The 24,350-nt window shown below is 44.7% G+C and overlaps 1 protein-coding gene across 1 annotated transcript in view; it reads right to left on the bottom strand.

Moving 5' to 3' along the window:
- Positions 1-24,350, bottom strand: part of Map3k1 (mitogen-activated protein kinase kinase kinase 1) — a 64,200-nt gene that overhangs the window by 14,609 nt on the left and 25,241 nt on the right. The window contains exons 2-9 of the mRNA XM_059276759.1: positions 12,551-12,701; positions 9,227-9,427; positions 5,684-5,884; positions 5,029-5,145; positions 4,505-4,653; positions 2,085-2,206; positions 1,441-1,522; positions 1,025-1,208 (exon numbers count right to left, since the gene is read on the bottom strand). Coding sequence (XP_059132742.1) covers positions 1,025-1,208; positions 1,441-1,522; positions 2,085-2,206; positions 4,505-4,653; positions 5,029-5,145; positions 5,684-5,884; positions 9,227-9,427; positions 12,551-12,701 — 1,207 coding nt within the window. The remainder of the gene's footprint in view (positions 1-1,024; positions 1,209-1,440; positions 1,523-2,084; positions 2,207-4,504; positions 4,654-5,028; positions 5,146-5,683; positions 5,885-9,226; positions 9,428-12,550; positions 12,702-24,350) is intronic.

Here is a 24,350-nt window from a genome sequence, read left to right as displayed (position 1 = left end):
ATGGCCATACAGTTTGTAACCAATATAAGTCTCTGTGTTTACTTGGTCGGGTCTGAGCGGCTGTGGGACTGACAGGTTAGAGAGATTTGCCCTAACTGTGGGCCAGGAAGGAAAACTCCATCTACAGGCGTGCGTGACACCTAAGGAATAAGCCCAGCCCAGCTGATGACAACTTCCAGCATGGCATCTGACAGCTCAGCATGAACTCCGAGAGCTCTCTGGGACCCTGACACAGACAGGGCCTTTGCGGAATACCGTTCACAATCCGATGGAAGAGCTAACTAAGTGTGCCTGTGAATCCTGTGGATTTGATCAGCCTGCTAAGGAGCGGGGGTTGACATGAAGGGCAGGTTACAAAGCAGAAAAGCAGCACATTCTACGATGGAGACAGTGAATGAGTTAACCTCTCACAAATTTCACAGCCAAATGCTGAGCACAGGCTTCACTACTATCTCATTATCTCCCTACTGGAGCACTGGCTATCGATCCTACCTTTAAAAATAACATAGCAAGCCCCCAGCAACCAAGAAAATAATTTATAAGTTGGCCAACCAAAACCTGTGTTTACTGAAGACAAGAAACTGTTCTGAGGAGGTAAAGGCAACCGAAACACCACACCCAAGACCATTCTGAACCTTTACCTGTCCTCTGGGCAAGTGCCTGATATACACCAGTACACAGAAAGGGGAAACTGGGGTTAAAGGGCAGCAAACAGAATCACTTGCTGTGATTCAGGACTGGGGATTAAACATGGGCAAAGCCAGCACTGAAGAGGTGCACTTCCCTTCCTTGCACAGCCTTTTACATTTGTTAGTTCAGGGAGAGACACATCCAGGTAGGTGAAAACCACAAAGAAACTTTCAAGTGTGAGCTGTGCAACAGATATACAGAAAGGAACTAACACGAAGAGCCGGATTAAAATCTCCAGCATGCGAGGAGTCACACAGCGAAGCGTGTTCCTAAATCAGAAACAACCGAGGGAAGGGGACAGACACCAGAGATGAATGAAGTGATAACTACTTACCTGAATCCAGGGCTCAGCCAAATCTTTGTAAGCGGGAGGGATCTGCTGGGTTCCGTAGTGAGTAAGGTTAAAATTGCTCTCTTGGGTCCTTCTCTGTGACCCAGGCACAGGCTGCTGTGGGGAGACTGGCTGGGGGACAGCTCGCAGGGAGGCAGGGGGATCCACCGGGCTGGACAACTCGTGGCTAAAATGAAAGATCACAAAATTTGCTGCAAAATATTAACAGATATAAGTCACACTCTGTACTTAGTTTGAGACAAAGCTTCACTGTAGCTCAGGCTAGCCTTGAACTCATGATCCTCCTGCCTCAGCCTCCCAAAAGCTGGGATCACAGGTGTGTGCCACCACGAGAGGCTAGAAGATGTCATTTTAATTTTTTGTTAGATATACACAAATCAGTAATTCAAAATTATTACCTGTAGAAATCATGGGATCTCCACTTAGATCTACAAAGGGGACATATTAAAGGTTCTCTATTTCTTCTACATTCTTCTGCCCCTAAAAAATAGAAAGAAAAACTATTACAAAAATGTAACTGTTACCCTTAAGTATTTCTAAATTCTAAGTATTCCTAACAGCTAGTGTAAGACTGCTCTGGAAGGAGCCTCATACAGTTTGATAGGGTATCAATCTTAAAGCTGGCCAATGCGGCAGAGTAAACTATCCGACGCTTGTACCCAAACAAACGCTACCTTGTCACTCACGACAACACTGTTTGCTTAGCATCCTTCAAAGCATTCTGCCCCACTTGATTCTGTGGCTAGTCTTTCAGATTCACCCTCTGGAAAGGCCGGCCAGGTCTTCCACCTCCGTCCCGCCTCACGGCTTTTGGGCTGGGAGTTTTTAAGTCTGAACACCTTCTGTTTCCACCCGCATTCCCCTATACACACTGCACTCCCACATCTCCACAGATCCTAAATCCTAATGTGTTGGAAACTGCACATGCAGGGAGCTTAGGCAGGCTGTTCTTCTGCTCTCCCGACTCTCTCCACAAGCCATGCTGCAGTAATAAATGAATACAGCCGGGCTGAGCAAGCACGGGGACAGAGGAGCCACCTACAGATGGACATGCAGTGGTGGTGCAGCTTGTTCCTGCAGCCATCTTCACACACGGTCAGGCTCTCCTCATCCAGCATGCCCAACAAGCAGATGGGACACATTTGCTCCTCTTCATCCTTTATGCTGCAAGGGAGGGAAGCAGAACACTGAGCACTGATGTCTGCGACTCCTCCGGACTACGCACATATCAACCAGAGACGCTTGCTTGACAGCATCACCGATAACCACAGGGCAGTGACTTCTCCTAGTGATACTCAGTAATCTAGAAGCAGATCCACAGAACCGGACTCAGACTGTGCTGGGAGTTAAGCTGTTCTTACTGTGAATGCAATTTAATACGGGAACTACAACCCATATATATGTATATACGGAAAAAGTACCAGGTAATGGACTTCACGACGGCATCGCCACACAGATATGCCATTATATGTTGTTCCAGTTCATCCCTCTCCTGCCTTCCTCCTCTGCACCCAGAGCATTTTTTATCAAGCGTTTTTCAGAATGTGAGTGGGTTGACTGGGCATGTCTGCTAGTCTGTCTCTTTATGCATTTTATCTGTACACTGAGGTTCTGGGATCATCTTTGCACTTTCAGTTTTTGGAAGGGTTTTGTGTAATTTTAATTTGCTTTAATTTTTTTTTATTTTGAATTTTTACTGCAAGTGTATGAGTGTTCTACTTGTATGTACGTATATATGCCACCTACATGCCTCGTGCCTGTGGAGGCCAGAAGATGCTGGATCCCCTGGAAATGGAGTTATGGATGGTCGTAAGCTGCCATGTGGATGCTGGGAACTGAACCTGGGTCCTCTGGAAAAGCAACCGGGCCACCTCTCCAGTCCCTATCTCTATTTTCCATTCTTTGGAAATACCATTTGAAATTTTTATAAAATTAGATCCCTAGATGAATATCCTTTAGGTTTTTTTTTTTAATTGATTTTAGTTTTTCCATAAAAACGTGACTACATGAACAAAAAGTTAAACATGATATATTACAATCTGAGAAACTTTTGTGCCTACACTGCTGATATACCAATACACCTGGAAACCTCAAATTCCAGTCCATAGTAAGAAAGTATCTTTGATCATCTTAGAAACTTCTGATTTGAGCTTTAAACATTTATTCTCTTTCTTCAATATAAAGCAGAAAGAAGTAAGTTTGGTTTTAGAAGTTCAATAAAGAAAAATCAATCTTTCTTTCCTTCCTTCCTTCCTTTTCTTTCTTTCACTTATTTAGAAGAGACAAAGAATAACAGAAAGAAGGCTGAGTTAGGAGTCACCAAATTCTGGTTATGCTATTACCTCTCCTGGTTTCATCCATTGTAAGTAAGCCAGAAGACCTTTAGTTTCACAAAAATAACTTCAAACGTTCTAGGATTCTAAAGTCAATCCACTGAATCCAAACTTAAAAAAAGGTCAAATATTTGTGTTTTTCACAGACAGAAAAAACAAACAAACAAAAAACCCAAAGCCCTGTTCGCCTGGTGGCCACTGCATCCTGTGCTCCGTGTTCTGAGGCGGTCCCGACACTAGACTGGTGGGATGAAGATGACACTGGACAGCCAGGGCTGCTCAAACCAGGGTGCCCAGGACCACGGACGCCCTGTCTCCTTTCTGCAGGACCCGAACCATCTCGTTTTCACACCCACGGAGTAGAAAGACACTGATGGCACAGAGAGGACAATGGTCTCCGTGTAGTACTAGAGACTTGGAAACACCCACGGTAATTATTTTAGGCTGCATTGCGTGTCCTTCAGAGTTTAGCGTTGCCATCTTTGCAGCAACCGGGCAATGCAGAGTTTGTGAAGCATTGTGGACTCTAAGTAGTAACTGAGTGATAGCTCCTGTGCCTCCTCCTACGGCTGAGCAGCCTACTGAGTGAGAACATGCTTATCTTCTCCCAGGTAAAGATTCTCTGAAAACATCTATGCATGAAGTACTGATGTTACACAACACAAAAATCCTATACTTCAAAGTCATTTGGAAAGCCACTTTGCCTTGTATATAATTTATTTAGAGAAGAATCACAGATGTTTCCTTCTGCTTCACACTGCCTTAGCCTCGTTGTCTGTAGAACAGTGATAAAATCTACCTGGCAAGGTTTTTGTAAGAAGAGGATGGACCAGCGCTATCAGGTGCTTGGCTAAGGTAATGTCTGCCATGGCAGCCGCTCATTACTTTACACCTGCCACCTGCTTTCTCACAAGAAGGGACATCACGTTAATGTGTCATTTCCAATGTACAGTATGGAGAGCAAAATGTCTTCAAGTGACCTTTAATAACCCTTACCTTTGCTTGAACATGAGAAACCAAGACTCAATGGTTACATCGTCGTATAGCAATTCAGTCAATAAAATAAAAAATTACTCCTAAATTAAGATGCACCACTCGATCGATGCTTAGTTTCGTGCCAAGTACTAACCTGTTTTCTGAACTAGATGGAGACGTGCTAGATGATGACAATGTATGAGAATTTGACATGCGTGAAACAAACTTCTGGATGGTGTTACGAGATGGAGCTTTGATTCTTGAGCTACGCCTACTGTGATATTTCTGGAACAAACTCTCAACCTAACATTGGAAAAAGATAGTGTCAATGATATTGATGCCATAATTATGCATATGAAGGGGTGGATTACTCATCTTAATTTGCACAAAGCTGATTTAAGGGCTTCAACCATAAGAATGCAGTTTACTAAGGACAATGCTTTTTACAGCAGGCCAGTGTTTACTTAAATCTTTTACAGTTTAGAAACAAACAAACAAAAAACCCAAACCACTTATCACCTCAATAAAGAATTTTCAAGGCATCAGATAATTCTTAAGTAGCTTCAGATGTCCAACACGGCCACTGTCTATTTAGATTCAGTGATCTTGGAAAAATTTCATGACGTACCATACAAGTTTATTGCCAATTTAATACTATAGCTATATATTAAAAATTACCTCAAAATTCTTTAAAGTTTTTCTCCATAACATGGGGTCAGAGGGTTCCAGCTGGAACACTCGGAGCATGACAAACAGCAGGTGAATACAGAATGTTCCACGCCCACAGCTGCAGTTCTGGGGAACAGAAAGAAAGCCCATGGGTTAATCCACCTGGGAGGGTCCATCAGAACATCTATGCCTATCCTGCTTGGGCATTTCTAAGTCTATTTTATTAACGTTTCTATTAATATTTTTCATTGTCCTTACATATAAAGATACAGATATTTCCATACAATCTATTTTCAATGAATTTATTCAACAGATTAAATTTATCTTGTTCAAGGTACTGTTACAGTAAAAACATCACACATAGCCTGGATGCATTTTAAACTCACTTTTTCTGAGTTTGAGGCCTGCCTGGTCAACAAAATGAGTTCCAGGACAGCCGGGGCTACACAGAGCAACCCTGTCTTGCAAAAACAAAACAAAACCAAAAAACACCCAAGGAAAGACTAAAAGAAGTCTATGTCTGCGAATGAGGTAATACTTGTTTAATGAACATGAAGCTGTGCATGCTGTTTCCAACCACAGACAAAGAAACAACGTGATTTAACAGTACAGACTTAAAATGGGACCATATACTAATGTGATGTAAAACAGCACCAAATACTACCTGTGGCCCAATGAACACCCGGTACTTGTTGTCCGGACTGTCTCCTCCAATCAGGAAGGAGTTGGGTCCTATCTGCTGCAGGAGGTACAGCCTGGCCCTCATCACTTTGTTCACACGGCGGTTCGTCTCCTCTGGACTATATGGGGAGAAGCCATCTGGTGACGGGGCTCTTCGGGGTGGTGTGATTCTGCCGCTCTGAAACTTTACAACATTGTTTTTTATTAGGTTTATTTCTCACTTCCTGATAGGAAATTAATATTCAAAAAAAGGTCATTGCAGAAAGTCATGTGGCAGATTATATTCCGGGGGAGGGGGGGACTTCATGTATGAAGTATACTAAAAAGCAAAATGCTGTTATCTGACACATTCATTTTAGAAGAACTTCTAAACTCTCAGTCATTCCTAGAAGTGATGATAGATCTTTGCCTGAGAGACATCCATATGGTCATTTTACAAACTACTCCATAGACTTGGGTCTTCTAAAGTAGTATGCAAACCAAAATTAAGGGTATTAAAAGTGACCACCGTAAGCAGGAAAATGCTGTTTCTAGCAGTGAGTGCAAACATGCAACCTCCTGGCTTCTACTGAAGGCTCTGGCGAGTGCTCTCTAGGATGGGATTCAAAAACATGGCCACGGACTCCTCCCGGCTACACTCTGCAGACTCTTCCTCCTTTAAAACGCCCTACCGGAGGCCGACCAAATCCTGCTGTGGTCAGTCACAAACAGCACGCTCGCCACGCTACTCATTTGCCCCAGAACTTGGTCTTGTCATCAATATCCAGCAGGAATTACGATTGGTGGAGACACCCGGACTGAATCAGTGGTAGCCAGACCATGAAGCATCCCAGAACCCTTTGGTGGTGTGTAAAGTGTGCCGCTGCTGTGGCAAACAGTTTAACAGTCTCTGAAAATGTTAAACTTTCCACCCAGGCATCCCACCCCTAGGTATGAACTCAAGAGAAATGAGGCTATACCTACACTTGAACTTGTATGTGAATGTTCACACCAGTATTACTCATAACAGCCCAAAGGAAGATGCAGCCCATTTGATGAACGGATAAACAAAACGTGGTGCAGAGGCACACAGAAGGATAGTCAACGATTGAAAACGGAGCACCGATGCATGCTGCGACAGGACCCAAGTCAAAGGTGCCTGCCATGAAAGACTATCCATAAAAGGCAAACACATAGGCAAAATAGGCCAGCGATTGCCTAGGGCTAATGAAGAGACTGCTGTGAACAGAAACTGGAGATAAACAGCAGTTTATTGGAGCAAAGAACAAGCCCATGAATTGGGCAGCACTCAAACCTGGAGTTTCAGAGAGCTGATTTAGCAATGTCCAGCCAGCTTTTATAGGCTGAACACAAAGCAAGGTGAAGCAATGGCTGGACCGGCTACCATGAGCCTTTTGCCATATCGGGGTGTGTGTGACGGGCACACCCTGGTTATGTAACGAATAGGCTGTCTGTCTGTGATTGACTAAAGCTGTCTGATTTCCAAGTGTCTAGGTCGGCCTTACTGTGCTTTAAAAGTGGGGTGGTCTTGGGGAGGCAGGATGGGAAGAGGCGATTCTGTTTATATATATATATATATATATTCACGGTCCTCCTTTGCTTTGGGGCCTCATGAAACCAAGATGCAAACGGGGGCCTACGAAGAGCTTGCAGGCCAGTAGCTTCTGCTCCAACCCAGCAGCCATGCAGCCATGCAGCCCTGCTGGGAGGTAGATGCCAACAGCCCCATCGGTTTGAGCTTTGCAGATGAGGCAGTGCATGGGCTGGGAAGCAAGCCTGGCTTGAGCAGAGGCCATCGGGAGCGGGGACAAGCTCCTGCCCCAACATCCAAATGTCTGACTAGTAAGTCACAGTGTTGGGAACGCAGTGTGCTTTGGCGGGGTTCACAGCTTCACAACTGCACTCTCTGCCGTTCATCCGTTCGCTTACTCTTCAAACTCAGGAAGGGTTTCAATGTGCGGTGATTTCCACCACTAGCAGTCCTGACTGTCCTTCGGCACATCTCTCTGATGTCTGATTTAACATGAAAAGCCGCACCTGCTCTGCTGTGATATGTGGTGATTTAAGTACACATATAAAAGGAATCTGGCGACCAGGGGAAGGAGTATTTTAGAGCCTTTCCACAAAACGATGCCTCTTTTCTATGACCGCATGGTCCCAAATATAAGCCCAAAGCTCAAACAACAGATTGTTTCTCTATTCTGTGTGTGCAAGTGTTTACCTACAAGTATGTATGTGCACTGTGTATGTTCAATGCCCACAAAACCGGAAGAGGGCATCAGATTCCCCCACACTGGCATTACATGCAGCTGTGAGCCACCTGCGGGTGCTGGGCATGGAGCCTGGGTCCCCTGGAGGAGCACCCAGTGCTCCTAGCTGCTGAGCCACCTCTCCAGCCTCATGGAAGCAGCTGGGATGTGAACTTCAAAGAACGGTCTTGGCTTTTTCCGAATGGCACAGTAAATCCCCATGGTACGCTTTACCCTCTGAATGGAGCTTGTGAGTGATTTTATTTCAGCACAGACTATCTATTTGGAAAATACTGGTTTACTAAGTCATACAGATATACTTTTTTTTTTTTTCCGGAGCTGAGGACCGAACCCAGGGCCTTGCGCTTGCCTAAGTGCTCTACCACTGAGCTAAATCCCCAACCCCAGATATACTTAATTATATAATGTAAAAAAAAACATTTTATATCGTCAGTCGGAGAAAAGTCTAAATACTAAGAAGCAGGAAGGCATGGTAGAAATCGTTTTCTAAAATTTTAATTTTTGCTTTGGAACCTCCAACCTCATCGGCGGTCAAAACACTCTCTTTCCCTTGATGAGACGGTTCGTTTGGTGCACTGTGGGGAAAAGGTCTGCTGAGTGCGTGTCTGAACGGCCACATGCTGTTGGCCATTCTCTCAATTAATAATTTTGCTCCATGAAAACAGGATGACTGGTTCAGCTTGCGACGCCAACAACGGCATACAGGCTTTCCCTTCGATGGTGACGGAACTTCAGTGTGTGGCAGAGGTGCGTTACCCAAGAGTCCCATTCAATCACACACCACAGAGTACTAAGAAGGATGAGAGTCAAAAAGTTTCTCTGACAAAGGCATTCTTAAAACAAAGTACCCTTTTCTTTTGTGGACAATATATAGCAAAAAAGAGCAAAAATCCTCTAAGACAGAGCAAACGCAGGGGGCGGGAGGCACGAAAAGGTGGTAACACAACCGATTTCCACACAGTGGATACACACTACTGAAGGGAAACCTCAATTCTGATGTCGCAGTCCAGTGTTCACGGGGGTGAGAGCACCAGCGACTTTATCAGTGATAGTGTACGGAACGAGACACAGCACACCCGTCTTCGTACAGAACTAGACTTGGCTTGACAGACCCCAGAAAGCATCTCCCGAGTCCCCCACAGGCCTTCAGATCACACTTCCACAGCTGTGCCTCTGCTGCACAGCTGGGCAACCCTTCTGTGCTGTGAGTCAACAGATGGCAGACCTGAGCCAGCCGGGTACGAATCTTAACTTACAGGCACGGGGGAGACTCGCTTCCGCCTCACTCCTGGGGATTCGGGCTTCGCTGAGCGCCCTGCCGGGGAGCTGCCAGGAGACGGGCTGCGGCGGCCTTTGGGGGCGGGTGAGGCCGAGCTCACTTGGCCTTCTCCTGGAGGCTCAACTGCCAAGTTACTCCCTCCAGATCCGTCTCCTTTAATAGGGATTGGCTTCACCACCTGAATCGAACAAAAGTAGTTCAATGTTTTGATCACTTAAACATACACAAAGAAGTACACTTGAACATCACAGAGTGGGAAACAAATTTGAGTTACTATACAATATTAACACAACTATACCAGATAAAAGGTCACTAATGTTGGGAGATGATGTTTACTTACTCAAATGTCATTATTTTGTGTTTATACTAATTAAAGTTACTGCACAAAATTTTAGGAAAACTACTAGGTGCTATTTATTGTAATTCTAGCTCACTTAATACTCAGAATCAGGAATTGAATAAAGAAAAATTAGCACTTCAAGAACTGCTCATTTGTTTTGAAAAAAATGTAGGCCATAAAAACAGTAATAATGGGTACTAATTCAAGTAGTCAAGTACAATCCGATGATATTAAACTATCATTAAAAATGTTATTTTACAATAATTTTAAGGTACAGCTAAGAAGCCAGGGAAGGGCCCCAAGCACTCTTGGTGGTAGAGTGATTGATTGCTCAGCACACTTGGGGCCCTTGGTTCAAATCTCAGTAGGAAGGGGGAGGCCTGGAGCACTCTCGGTGGTACAGTGATGCTCAGCACACTTGGGGCCCTCGGTTCAAATCTCAGTAGGAAGGGGGAAAAAGATTAAGGGGCTAGAAAAAGCCAGGGATGCTTCAAGCTTAAAGACCAATTTCTTAAATTGGAAACATGCAGTTTACACACCCTGCTGCTGCTATTGCCGTGTTTAAATATAGGCCTCTCAGACCGAATCCTCAGTCCAGCTGAAGCCTCTTCCTATGTACAGTACAATTTCACTTGAGGGAAACTCCCCCATCTTTTAAGTTCTGGTTAAATCCTACTGTTCATAAAACCTCTGTTAATGCAGCCTACATTCTTTATTTTTTTATTGTTTTTAATGGTGGGGGATATGTGCACATGAGTGCAGGTGCCTAAGGGTGACAGAGGCAGTGATCTCCCTAGAGCTGGAGTTACAGGTGGTTATGGTTTTGAGGGAACCAAACTCAGTTCCCTCAAAAGAACAGTGTGTGCTCGTAACAGCTGAGCCACCTCTCCAACCTCTAAAAAGCTGCATCTATTTATTTATTTATTTGTTTGTACGTGTGTACGTGTGGGGCCGGGGGGTGTGTCCATGTGGGGCCGGGGGGTGTGTCCATGTGGGGTCGGGGGTCGCAAGTGCATGCACACTCCATAGTATGCACGTAGAGGTCAGAGAATAACGTGTGTGAGTTGGTTCTCTCCTTCCACTGGGTGGGTCCTGAGGACCAAACGCTGACAGGCTGACCTGGAGTAAGCCTGTATCCACTAGGCCATCTTACTGGCCCCTAGTCTACATTTTTCTTCTTTCTTAATTCTTGACTGTTCTTCTGCTCACTCTACACATCTGGCACCTACTCATTAAGTGCTTTGCATTATTTTACACATTACTTGACTTATTGTGTATGAGCCTTAATTTCCCATCTGGAGATATTTATTTTTTATTTACTGTTTTGAGAAGGCTTGAAGCAATTTAATAAAAAATAAAAATAAACAAAATTAGACCTCCCAAGTAGACAGTAAACTTCTTAAGGATAATTTGAAATCTATGAGCAATAAAATTCAGGATGGGCAATTATGTTCAAGGATTACATGTTGTATTTCTTGTTCTACATATCTCTCTTCCCTCCTGTCCTACATACACAGGCAAGGTATTTAAATATTTGCTGGAAAGTAGAAAGTGAGAAAAAAATTTGTTTAACGATCTAACATTAGTGTGGTTGGCCTTGATATACGGCACCACAGAGGAACTCCAGCTCCAGGAGCTTGGAGAGGAGCATGCTCTAACTTCAGATGGCTCTCATTGCTCAGGAGAGCTCCACAGCCACTGAGGAGAAACAAGCCCTTCGTAACTGCCACCTCTACAAGCTGTTCCAGTAAAATGTTCTAAGCTCAGTCCATGATTTCTCTCTCCATCGTCCGCAATCAGTAAAATGGTGAAGGACCCCACGAGAAGCCTCAAGTGAAGGGAAGATGCAGAAGCTTAGCTGGGCACAATGGCAGCAAAGAAGGATGGCAGGAGGGGACAGTCAGACCTTTCCTGTGGCATCTGCATGACAGACAGCATCTCAACAGAGGGGTAGAAGCCTTGGGGCTACTGAGGAACTGTGAACTGCAAGGCCCCCCACAGCACTCGCTGGACAGGGGGGACCACACTGGTCACACAGTTATCAAGCACCTGAAGGTCGTGGCTAGTGTGACTGACAAGTAAATTGAAACTTTGGGGGTCAGAGAGAAGGTTCAGCGGTTACTGTTACTGGCTGTTGTCGTTCCAGAAGACCTGGGTTTTGAATCCCAGCATCCACATGGCTCACAGTCATCTGACATTCAGTCCCAGGGGATCCGAGGCCTTCTTCCGGCCTCTGTGGGTACCAGGTAGGCACATGCTACACAGACGACATGCAGGCAAGACACTAACATACATAAAATCAAATTTAGAAGTTTACATTTTTACTTTCGTGTTTAGTTAACCTTAAATAGGCCCATGGGACGAAGATGAAGGCTAGAAGATTATGTGGTGAGGTTTTATCAGGTCCTGGCCAGAGCGGAATGAATCTTATCATTGTTATTTCTACTTCAAAAGAAAAATATAAACAAAATGCGATCAACAGACTGGCAGCGGGCACTTCCTCCTGTGTATGAATGCAGAGGACATTTCACAACACCATCCCCAACTGTTTTAGTGGGAAAACCATGGCACAGGATACAGTATTCTCATCTTTCTTAACCTCGTTATTCTTTTGACAAATTCCATAAATTTCCAGCTCTTGGGTCTATTTAATCTAATTGTTTCCAGGTTTCCTGAAAGGTTTCTGGAAATAAGATTCTTAGGCCTTATCAGAGATGAAACATCACAAATGAATTAGAATTTTGATTCGGAAAGCATGTTATATAAAACTACCAAGGGTACAGACGCTGACATTGGAGGGCAGTGTTCTTGAAGCACTCCAGCACACACATTCCTACAGCAGCTGAAGTTGCTTAGTGAGCCGGGTTTGAATTCTGACCTAGTTCAGTAAATAGGAAGCGACTGCAGGGTTTCTCACTTCCTCTGCGCTCCCTTCCCAGAACAGATGCCCAAGGCACTCACCACAGGGCCTCTCCTGCTTCTCCTTTCCAGCCACTCGTGCTTCCAGGCAGGCATACAGGTGGCCTTCAGTTTCTCCCTGATCATTCGCTCTTCCGGGCGGTCGTCCATCTTGTGCAATCCTTTGAGGGTTTCTTTAGTCTCCATCTCTCGACTAAAATCAAGGGAGAAATGGGACAAAGAGAGAAGTCAGATTAACAAAACACAAACACAAAACAAAACAAAAAAACAATTTCCAAGGACAAGTGAACAGTGTGGTCGTTTTATAGTCTGGTTACAGGTACCTGAAAAGACAGGTGATAAAACCCACAAAAGACTGAGGTAAGGTATGAAAACAGTGTACACGATCCTGACTGTGTTTAAGGTGGATACTGCTGAATGTTGTCTGCTACCATCAATTTTAATAGTATCCCTAAAAAACCGAGGTTCTACTTAGAGGTTGTAGGCTTACTAATAATATCAATGCCAAATGAATCCAAAACATTAACCACTGCGTTCACAAAGACTGCCCACTACACCAATATTATAATATACAAGGAAGAAGTTCCTTATTTGTATCTTATTATCCTTATTCCAGAATTTCTAACTATTAGTGTCAATGCACACAGGATTGGGGAGGTATGCTTATTTTCTTAACGAACTAAGTAAAGGCTGAACAAACTACACAGACTCTAAACAGAACTATATCCTGAAATAATGTCCCATTGCCTGAATGCTCAAGTCAGTGATGGAGCTCTTGGTACACTTGGAAACGACCTGCCACAAACATTTTGACCTTCGTTTCATAATGACAAGTCCCCAGAATTAAGATCATCTTTGAGCTAGGGACTTTGGGGAACTAATTTGACAGTCTATTAGGTGAAGTGGCATTTTCTGGAAGACTACTAATTTCAAAACGTACCCATCTCGATGTATGTACAAGCACATACCCACACCACACAGACTTCAAAGCCTTGTTCTTAGGGAAGATTAAGTACCTGCATTCTGGGAGAAGTACCAAGTTTTATAATTCTAGACTAACTTCAATAACTGTTTTTGGAAAGCCAGTAAAGCTAGAGAATAATACTTTTCTACCCTGAGAGGAAAAGGAAGCTCTCGTGGAAACACCAGGAATGATGACCCTGAACTCACTAAAATGTCAACTTTGAACTTGTCTAGGAATTTTCCAGTTAATCATAACTCAGAGGCAGCAGCTTCAGCGAAACAAACAAAACACAAGATAAACAGGAGCAGAGCAGCAATGCTCATCTGACTCCCATGAAATGCCAACACCGTGGAGGGCTGGGAACCACACAGCCAGCACAATGTCAGGAATGGCCCTAGATGTAGTCAGGACGACATCTGATCTGGATCTTACAAATGGGCAGCCAGGCCACACAGCCAACATTCCTGCCACCACAAACTGTTCCGAAGAAAGGAGGCATGCAGGACGCACACTGTTGTACATGATGGTTCAGGTACTCAGCAGTACTTGGTAGTTGCCATGCTGATTAAGTATTGTGCTACTGTTGATGATGACGATGTCACTCGCAGAGTAAGAGAGGAAGCAAGAAAGGCAGACAGAAGGGAAAGGGGGAAGATGGGAGAGGAGGCAGGGAACCTATTTCCCCTGAACTGAACAGCTCCCTGCCGGAAGGTGGCTCCCTAAGACTTGAAGGACCTGGAAGGGAACAATCTGAGGAGCCCCAGGAAGCCCCTCAGTTTAGAAGAGTCACAGGCCCTGTCCCAGGTTACAGTAACAACTGCTGGGGACAGGGGGCACTCCAGTCTGGCTGAGCCCCTAGCAAATCCACACTGTCTGTCAGTGTCTCTGAAGCTCACACTCTCTGAAGCAGTCACTCCCGCCTCCCCGGCTCACCCTCCACCTGGTCCCTGCGGGTTGGTGCCTTTCCTCCCAGCCTCCAGGACACCTGGCTCAGGGTTCTCCTGCACAGGCTATCTTGACTCCCCTGACTACTCACTGGATTCATGTCTACTCACTCTAGTTTTCCTCAACTATTCAGAGGCCTGGTCAGCTCATCCTTCCACAGCCCTCCTTCCAAGGGATCCCCTCTCTCACCAGCTGCCAACTCTGCTGGAGTAGCTGGCACACGCTTTATTCGTCTACTCTCTGCGCATCGAAGCCCAGGAGTGCAGCGTGAGTGTGACACACAGAGGACATGAACGATCATTTAACACCTTCAGTGGGCCTAAGGGATGCCCTTTTAACACTGAACGACTTTTTCATATTACTTAATATTTTTATCACTTTGTACTTAGGATTAAATCTAGAACTTTGATGTTATTAAGAAAATTTTTCATCACTCCTAAATTAATCTATAAATATAAACATGTTTTAGTTCTCTCAAAATAATTTTATATAATTCTAAAATGTGCATTTTTATACTTTATCATTTGAAGTTTGAATGGCTCCACACAATCAAAAGTTGTAATTTTATAAGTATGTTTTCCTCCTTCATAGAATATAAAATGGTATAATTTATAAACACTGGGGTCTCAGAACCAACAAAACATACAGTTCATCCCATTTTTCATGCCAGGAAGAAACCATACCTAATTGGTTTCTTTTGTCTCTGAAATGGGAACGAGCCCGCTGGAAGACAAGCCTGTTCACATGCTTACATGGCTTCCTCACAACCCTAATATACCCTCCATCCGTGGACAGACAGGGCTCCTAGCCCTGTCAGGGATGTGTGCTTATGTACACAGCAATGATCTGCCAGCTGAAATCCTACAGTTACAGAATGCAAACTCCCTTTTTTAACCAAAGCTACTATAATCAGAAAGCCTTGAAGCTTAGGAACTGCTAACAAACTTAAGCATGGCAGGCATGTGTATGTGCGTGTGTACGTGTGCTGGAGGTGAACCATGGCTATTACTACCTAGAAACAGGCTTGTTTTAGCTAAAATAGCTCATATATTTCTCACCTTTAAAGTTAACTGATTATAGTAAAGCCAGAACACGTCTGGGAAAACTACTGTGAAGACTTAAATACAAGAATAAGGTCTTAGATAAACCTAAAGAATAAACACTAAGAGATGGGGGGGGGGGCTCGTTTCCTGTTTATCTGGGGTACATGCGGCTTCCTTCCTTGTTTTCCTAAGCATTCCTCCGAAGATATTTATGCTTGACCTACAACTTTAAAGGCCTTTCTAGGTCTGACGTTAGGTTTAGAAACCGACAGAATACAGCTGCTACATACTAAGTGCTTCAAGAACCTTCCCTTCCTGTAAGAGGTCATTTTTTTTTTTTTTTTTTTTTTTTGAGACAGGGTTTCTCTTTGTATACTATTTATTATTGTTATATTAATGTCTGGGTCTAATCATCTTACTAACCTCATCGGGTCCATAAACTAGGCTCCCTCTCCTGGAGTGCCTTACATGCCAGGCATGACCCGTTCTTACAGCATTAAGACACTTCCTTCCGAAGTACACTAACAGTTCAGTCTTTGCAGATAGTATGCAAATACACACACACACACACACACACACACACACACATATGTGTGTGTGTGTGTCTATGTGTGTGTACATACCCACTGTAATACAATATAAAATCGAGGACCTGTCTAAACTTTGGTCTGCCTCACGGCACTGGGAGACCTTCCAGGACAGGCTGCATTTTTACCATTTTCCTGTGGGTAGCACAGTGTGTTGGGCCCTGATACACGGCACCTTTAGAAACGTGACGGGGGGTCCCCAGTTGTCACCTCTCCTGTTGTGTACCGAACCCATCCTGCAGTTCATAGTTGGCTGGTCCAAATGTGCCTTGCTTCAAAGACACTCTACACTACATGGGACTGCACACCTTGGACCACTCTCAGAGTTTGAAAGCAGGATACACAGAAGTGTCACTGCATAAAGAACGGCACCAAAATAAACCAAGCGGAGGATGCTGCAGATGCGGAGACTATGGGAATATGGGAGGAGACAGAACTCGGGGAGCACACAGCTACCGAGGGAGAAGTAATAAAAGTAGGCACAAGGGCTGTACTGGGTCCCCTGGCAGCTATTAGACAATTAATGCCACCCTAATACCACCCCAAGTGACACGCTCTAACTCTCCAGGGGCCACAGGCATGTCTCCGAGAGGGAAGCATTCTCGCAGATTCTTTAACAAGCTAAGCCAAGATTCTAATGTTATTTATTAAGAGGGGTTTTCATCATTCTTAAATTAATCTATAAATATAAACCAAAGTATTTCTAGTCTGGAATGAAAACACTCTAACACACTCTATTCCCTGCAAAAATCCCAAAGAGCCAGACTTCAGCTCTGCATAACAAAGACACACAAAACTCTCCAGGAAGCGCAGAATCCTACCATTTAAAAAAAGTTGAGTGGTTAATTTTAGCTTGGAAATATTACACTAACTACTAACACGGAGAAATCCCTGACAGGCTTTGTAACAGCAGAAAGGACTAAATGTGTGCTAGAGTTGGCTCAGCTGCTGAGGGCACTAGTCTGATGTTGTGAGCCAAGTCTTGGGGCACAAGTCTGTAATCCTAGCACCTGGGGGGCTGAAGCAGGAAGACTCCAAACTCCAGGCTAGCCTGGGCTACACCAATTATACTGCCTCTCTATTTATTTATTTATTTATTTATTTATTTATTTATTTATTTATTTATTTATTTATTTATTTTTTGTGGCAACCATTTTACTATCAGAATTAAAGAAGTACATTAATTCTGTTCATTATTAGAGCACATAACGGAAGTAACTAGTATTATAATATCCAAACGAAAGCTTTCTGGCTATGGCTAGCAGAGGTAATTAGCATGGATAAGCACTTCTTTAACAGTGTAGACCTTGGGTAACTGTACAAAGGAGACTCTTGATTCTCTTGGTGTCCAGAAGAGAACTTTTGGAAAAAGACACACACAGCTCACAGCCACTGGTAGGCCCTCACGCCAGCAGAAACTCACACATCAAATGCACATATTGCCACCAAGGAAAGAGGAGAGAGGGCAAAGGAAGGGGCCAGGGAAGAAAAGAGTGAGTGTGTGATGAGTGTCCCAGGCTAAGAACTCTGCAGCATGGGGCCCAGCAGGGACTGCTCCGGTTAAGTGAGGCTCCGGTTAAGTGAGCTGGGGCTCACACCGTCCCACTGCACAGGTGAGAAAAGCCAAGGGAGGCAAAGTTCTATGCGCACAGAGAACAAGTCCTTATGTTAACTTAAAAAACAAAACCAACACATGCTTACGAGTGACATCAGTCTCTTCTCTGCGACAGGTGACAAAAAGAAATGAGTATTGACAAGTGTCTGGAATCCACTAAACTAGACGTGAACATGTGCAGACAGGAAAACAGTAACAAAACAAAATTCTGAGCTTCAGGACTGGGCCAGTTGCGTTCTCTCAGGATGGACGGTCACTGGCCACAGCCGGCTTTCTGAGAGCCACGGGGAAGGGCGGCTCTTCCACCTTTGCCCAGTGCACCATTTACCAAGTCTGCACAGGCAGTAAGGCTACATAAGATGCTCACGCCATCAGAGCAGGTTCACGGGAGACTTTATTCTCGGCTATTCAGGAACACTGCACCTGGAGAGCGAAAAACCAACTCCTATTTACCTTATGGAGAAACAAGCTAACTTCCTCCAAATTGGGTGAACATTCTCTTTGGCACAACCAAAAACTGTGACTACCCTCTCCTTTCCTTTCTTGCAGGCACAGTGTCACTCTGCAGCTTGGCCTCCAGGAGTGCTTGGATTAGAGGTGTTGAGTCATCCCACCCGACTGAGTGAAGTTTTGTTTTCTTAAGCGTGTGGAGGCAGGTATCTTCTGGGGGTCAGAGGCCTCCCTGGGTGTTGGTCCTTACAAGGACCTCTTCACTGCTGTGGACAGAATGTTGGCTGAAGGGTAAGCTTCCAGGATTCCCGCCTCTACTCTGCTTCTCTATGTGCCAGCCTAGCTTTAATGGGTCTCAGGGACTCAAACTCAGGTCCTGCTGCTTGTATAGCAAGAGCCTCACCCACCGAACCACTGCTCAGCCATGACTCTGCTTCTTAATGTGTATACGACCACGGGTTAACAAGTTTCTATACTGGTAATCATTGGGGACGGGGTTATTTCTATTAATATGCAAAAACTTCCTCAGTCTTTTGTGGATAAAAAGAATTCACCTTCAAAAAGCTCATGTTCTGATTAACTACATAGTAATGTGTGACTATAAAAACATATATTGCCTGTGATTACACATTTTTATTCCATTTATTCATTTTGCACGTATGTGTGTTGTATGTATGTATGGGACTTTACACACAGACACACGTCACACTTGTGGAGATCTGAGGACAACTTATAGAAGTCGGCCTGTTTCCTCCAGGATCAAACCCAGGCCAACAGGCTTGGGTGAAAGGGGACTTAGCAGCTGAGCTGAGCCATTCCGGCTGTTCCTGTTTTTTTGTTTGGAGGTAGTTTTGCTATGCCGACCATGCTGGTCTTAAACTTGTCATCCTCCTGTCTCAAGTGTCCTGAGTACTGGAATTGCAGATGTGTATCACCACAGCTGGCTCCATCATGTAATTTTGAGTGATTTACATTTACAGTGTATTCCAATTAATCATATACATGCTATACATTCACTTACTTGGATTCATGGACTAGTTTCTATTAAAGTATCATCCAACGTGATTTTAAAATTAAAAGCAACCTTAATCATGGTTGCAAAGGTTATGTGTAACATTAACCAAACAACGCATGGACACACTGCAAGCGCAAGGCTCATTGACCCAGGAAACAGTGCTTGGGAGCAGGTTTTTTCCTGTCCTCTGTGAGTAAACCTAATAGCAACAGAGACCGTGACTATCACCTTTAATCAACACAGACCTGTCGAAATATTGTGTGTGACGGTCCCAGCTCTCACAACCTGGAGCTCCTGCCACAGATTAGTGCTTGTGGGGACATGTAAACAATTTCAAAGAGAACCAGGATTCCAAAATGTCTCTCTACTTCTAAATCAGTGCTCTGGATGAGACTGTTTGAATAGCCACCATGCACATTTAATAACAGAGACTTATAAAATGTCAGAGCTACTAGTCAGCATAAACCACTTTTCAAATTTATGGCGTGTGCCAGCGTGTACGTGTGCATGTTGGTGTCAGCATGTGTGTGCCCTTGGTGCACGTGTGGAAGCTGGCTGTCAACTTTTCAGGAGTCAGTTCTTCCAGCTGTTTTGAGGCAGGTCTCTTGTTTCTGGGCTAGCTGGCCTACAGCTTCTAGCTGGTGCTCCGGTCCCCACAGGACTGCTGGGACTGAACTCAGGAGGCCGGCTTTTCCGTGCTGATCCATTTCCCTCTCATCAGTTTTTAAAGTGGACAGATCCAGATGGTTCCCCTTCCCCTCCATCCTTGTCAGGCACCTGTGACAGTCTAGGAAGTTAACTCCAGGCCAAGTCTTGCTAAAACCTTTTTCCATGTATTTACTGTGTGTGCATACACTCACACGTGCACAGAGATCGGAGAACAACCTTGGGAGCTGGTTCTCTCCTTGCACACGTGGGTCCAGGGCCTGAACTCGGAATGTTAGGCTTCCTAGCAAACCCTTTACCCACTGAATCATCCTGCTGTCCCAAGTCTCTCTAGAAGACAAGTCAATGAACCAAAGAAACCGTATTTCAATCACGCAGCTATACTATACCACGTGCCCTTCTACCTTTGAAATGTATGAGCGTGCCATACAAACTCTAAGGGACTGTTAGGTAAATTATTACCAGTAATTCAATTCAGACACTTTGTAAACTTTAAGATCAGTTATACAGAATACTACAAGGGCACATAATTTAGAAATGAAAAACTTATTACATGGAAAGTTTTTTTTTCTTGTACAAGACTACACTATTGTTCAACTCTGCTCAATAGTTTTTTTTTTAATGACTAAAAGGTATCATTCTTGATCACAAATACTCACATGAGTATTCAAATATAACTTTGAAAAAAACTGCCTTCAAAAGGAAACCTTGCGAAGCCAGCACACAGACACTGAACCCCCAGAGCCACTGACACACTTAAAGGCAACACGGCTCAACTTTCAGGTGGACACAGGTACAGATAACCATCACCACACTCACAAGCTCGATCCCTGTGCCTTAAGCCAAATAAAGGCAGAAAACCAGGGAGTGCAAGCATTTTGCAAATAATCTCTTTGCTTAGTAGGCCAAGAAAGAAACAACATAATACTGCAAAAGCTGGGCTACAGTGTTTCTTCGGCACCCCCAAGTAGCCCAGATACGTAGCTGAAGATTCTAGCCAAACCAACCAAATTCAAGTTATTCAAAAGCAGTGTAAGTCTGTCTAATCCACAAAACTGGTGACGTCACTGAAATGTCGTACCTACATGTGGAAAAAGAATTTTTTTGAATGTTACTAGATGAATATGACAATCAATAAATTTATAAGAATGAAAACATACCACGTGTCTTCTGTCAAGTTATGGGGACAATTATATACACCGACAAGTTGAGCAAGCATCAAAATGCAACAGAAATTAAGGCTTGCTGGAGGAGAAGACAACTCAGACAAATCAGATACCAGCAACAGGGGTGGGTCGGGGGAGACAGGAATACACCTTCATCGCTGAAACCGAAACGAAGCGTCAAGAAATGCAAAGAGGTAAGACAAAGCAGGTTACTAATGAAGTGAGCTGGTCAGGGAGCGCCTAGCCGAGACACCAGGCAATGTGAGCTAAGGTTTTGACAAAAGCAGCTGTGGAGAACAAGGGGACGAGGGCAGATGTGCTGTCAGGGTAAGGGTTCGTGCATACGGACATGAAAGGAAACAAGCCAGACTGAAGTGAAACCAGCCGGCCGTCTGCCTTCAAGTTCAGTGCAGCCCACTGCCCGTCAGGAGCTAGGAACTAAAATTTCAGTTTGTAATATTTATGTAGACAATGGGAAATGGTAGAACTGGGCAGAGATAGGAGTAGTTCTTTTCATGAACTGTCACTTAGGAAATGAGACAGGAAGCAAGTACCTCACGATGACGGACGGACGGACGGACAGATAGATGGACAGAGGGGCTATAAAGCCATCGGTCGCTCTTGGGACACTTACTACTTAAAAATAAGTTAAATCCTTCTCACACATCAAAGAAGTCATCTTTGTAACGGTACTTCTGAATGCTTCTCTTCAGGAAGGAATTCGGAAAGGGTGTCATAGATTTAATGCAAATAATTGTCTGAGTGACCATGTTTTCCAAGGGAGTTTACGATCAACAGTCCCATTTCCCACGTGTTCCTTTCCAATAAACACTCGTAAAAGCTTGTACTCTTTTGATAGTCACTGCTAAAAATTCCAGTGTTTATACTTTTCCTGGCTGTGACCTTGATACTTGATGATGGACCTTTAGAATGGGATGCTGTGAGCACCCTTTTCCTTAGGAAGCACGGAAAAGGATGCTCTTACAGTGTTTGCCTAGCTGTCCATTTCCTCTCAAGAACTCCACCCCTTTGTGCTCACATCCAGGCCTGGGAAAGTGTACCAGACGGCGGCGGCGGTGCATAAGCCTAATGAGATCTCACACTTCACCAGAGAAGCAGACTGGGTCTCCACCACTTGTGTGGCGCGGTTCTCAACGAGGCAGCCTGCTCCCTCCCGCCAGTGCTCCATCCAGGAGCACTGCCCAGAGCATGTGACAGGCAACTGGCAGAGAGGGCGGTTGCTCTTTCGCTGCTTTGCTTTACATCCAGAAGATCCCAAGTGTGTGGTGTGACAGTGTGGATTTTTCTCTGGGACCTTCTCCAAATGTGTGAGCATCTTTCTAAGAGATTCACTAACCAAGGCTAGTCCTGAGGGCTACACTCTGTAATTACAGATTCCTATCTCATATTTTAGGGAAAGTGGTTAGATACATAAATGTTCTGAAATTAACAGAAGAGTTCCCACTGAGGTAGAATGCAATGCCCTCTTACAGCCTTTGCTAAAAGGACTTCTTTGCGACCCCGAGGGAGAGCCAGGGCTACAGTCCTTCCTTCTGGCGGGTGGGAAGGCGGGTTAGCTAGGATGTTCAGAATTCGAAGAATGGTTTCCCAACGAAGCTTTTCCTCTCTGTGCTCCTAATGCCAGCTAACCACTCTACTCAAGGAGTGGCACCCTACCCATGTAAGCACTGGGTCAGGCAGAAGAATAAAATAATGCCAAACGGTACACTGGACAGAGTCTGCCATCCCAGAAATGCTGCAGCAGGATCAATCCATTGTTAACTTATCTATGGAAGATCTAGAACGATCTCCTGAGGTGGTGGTGCCTGAACAATTATCAACAGTAGGATTGGCAGACAGAACCAGCGAAGGATGAACGGTACTGAACAGTACAAAGTATACAGAAGCCACCCTTTGAAGAGATGATACTTTATAATTGCAAATATCACGTGTGTGCAGACGAGGAAATACTAACAGAAAGAGACAGCTGAACCTGTTCACTGCAGGGTATCTCAGAGTCTCTAATGTGAAAACCTAGGTGCATGGCAGGCAAGAAGGCCCACAGCATGGAAACTCTTTCTAGCAGAACATGTCTGATAGGGAGGTGCTGCTCCATGGAACACACTGCAAGAAAACTGCTCTGGGTTTTGCTTAGAGACCCCTGTTCCAAGAGCCAGTATTCCTAGGATGCAAAACCCAGAGAAGAACCCAATATCAACTGTCTTATGGGTTAACGTAGGGCTTAAGCGAACACAAAACTCACCCTGACTTCAAGGCAAGATCTAAACTAGGGTGGGAAGAGATTACTCAGCATGTGCCAGCAGTCTCCAGATCTGAATATCCCCCCCAGCCCCTGCTGAGGGAGGGAAGTGGTCCTCAGACACTGGAGCTTGACTCAATCTAATCCCTGGCAGAGCCCAAGTTCATCAGCTACACCAGTCTAATGCGTTTATTCTCGGCCAAGGAGGGCATTCTGGAGTAAGTCCAAAGATGTTAAGAACCCCGATTTTCTCTAAAAACCTCTCTACTGCTACAAGAGCGCCCCGACATATGGACTTTTAAAGGGGGCCTCAAGAGTGTTCTCTGTTCACTGTCACAGAGCCCGGGGTTCTGTCACACACAGCACGGGGCACCTTCAGTGCACACAGCTGAGCCACTGGCAGTGACTGACCTATGAATCATGTTGGAGGATGCTCAGCATCAGGACCCGGGAGAGGATGCCAGGCCAGCACAGCTGGAGGTGGTGATGCTGACAGCCAGGGAAGGAGTGAGCTCCAGAAAAGGCATGTAGACCACAGCCACTCACCACCTCACACTGAGGACACGAGGAGGCCTTATGGGGGTGCAGGATGTGTGTGTGTGGGGGTGACTGTTAGAGGCACCAATGGGACACTAGCCACCAAATCCAGAAAAACTGAGGGAGCTTCCATCAAAGAGACATCACTTAACAAGCTGGACTCAGTGAGAAAATTTATACACACATTATTCATATATGCAACAAACCCCAGGAGGCTTCATCGTCAACAGAGATATCTCCTGCAAAGCATGTTCCTAGGATGGCGTGGACAAGGTCAGACATCAGCTCAGTGACAGGGGAGTGAGCTCTGGAGCAAGCTGCCTAGGGTCAATGCAAGGGTCAGATCTTCCCAGGTATGTAACTGAGGTCCAAGTTATTCAACCAGTTCTGTACCTCAATTCCTCACTGTAAAGTGGGGTTAACGATACCTACCATATAAGGCGGGTTCCAGAGCATGGATCTGTGTGTGCAGTACTTAGGAAGTTAACTTCCGTATCTCCGTTAAGCTCTTATGTAAAACGGAGATAATGGAGATACTGTAACCATGACTACTGCTACTATTGTTAACACTATCCTTGCGGAGATCTCCCCAGT

The sequence above is a fragment of the Peromyscus eremicus genome, chromosome 11, assembly GCF_949786415.1.
Source record: "Peromyscus eremicus chromosome 11, PerEre_H2_v1, whole genome shotgun sequence".
Taxonomy (NCBI): Eukaryota; Metazoa; Chordata; class Mammalia; order Rodentia; family Cricetidae; genus Peromyscus; species Peromyscus eremicus.
Note: the sequence above shows the minus strand (reverse complement) of the source record. Positions and strands in the feature narration are given on the sequence as shown.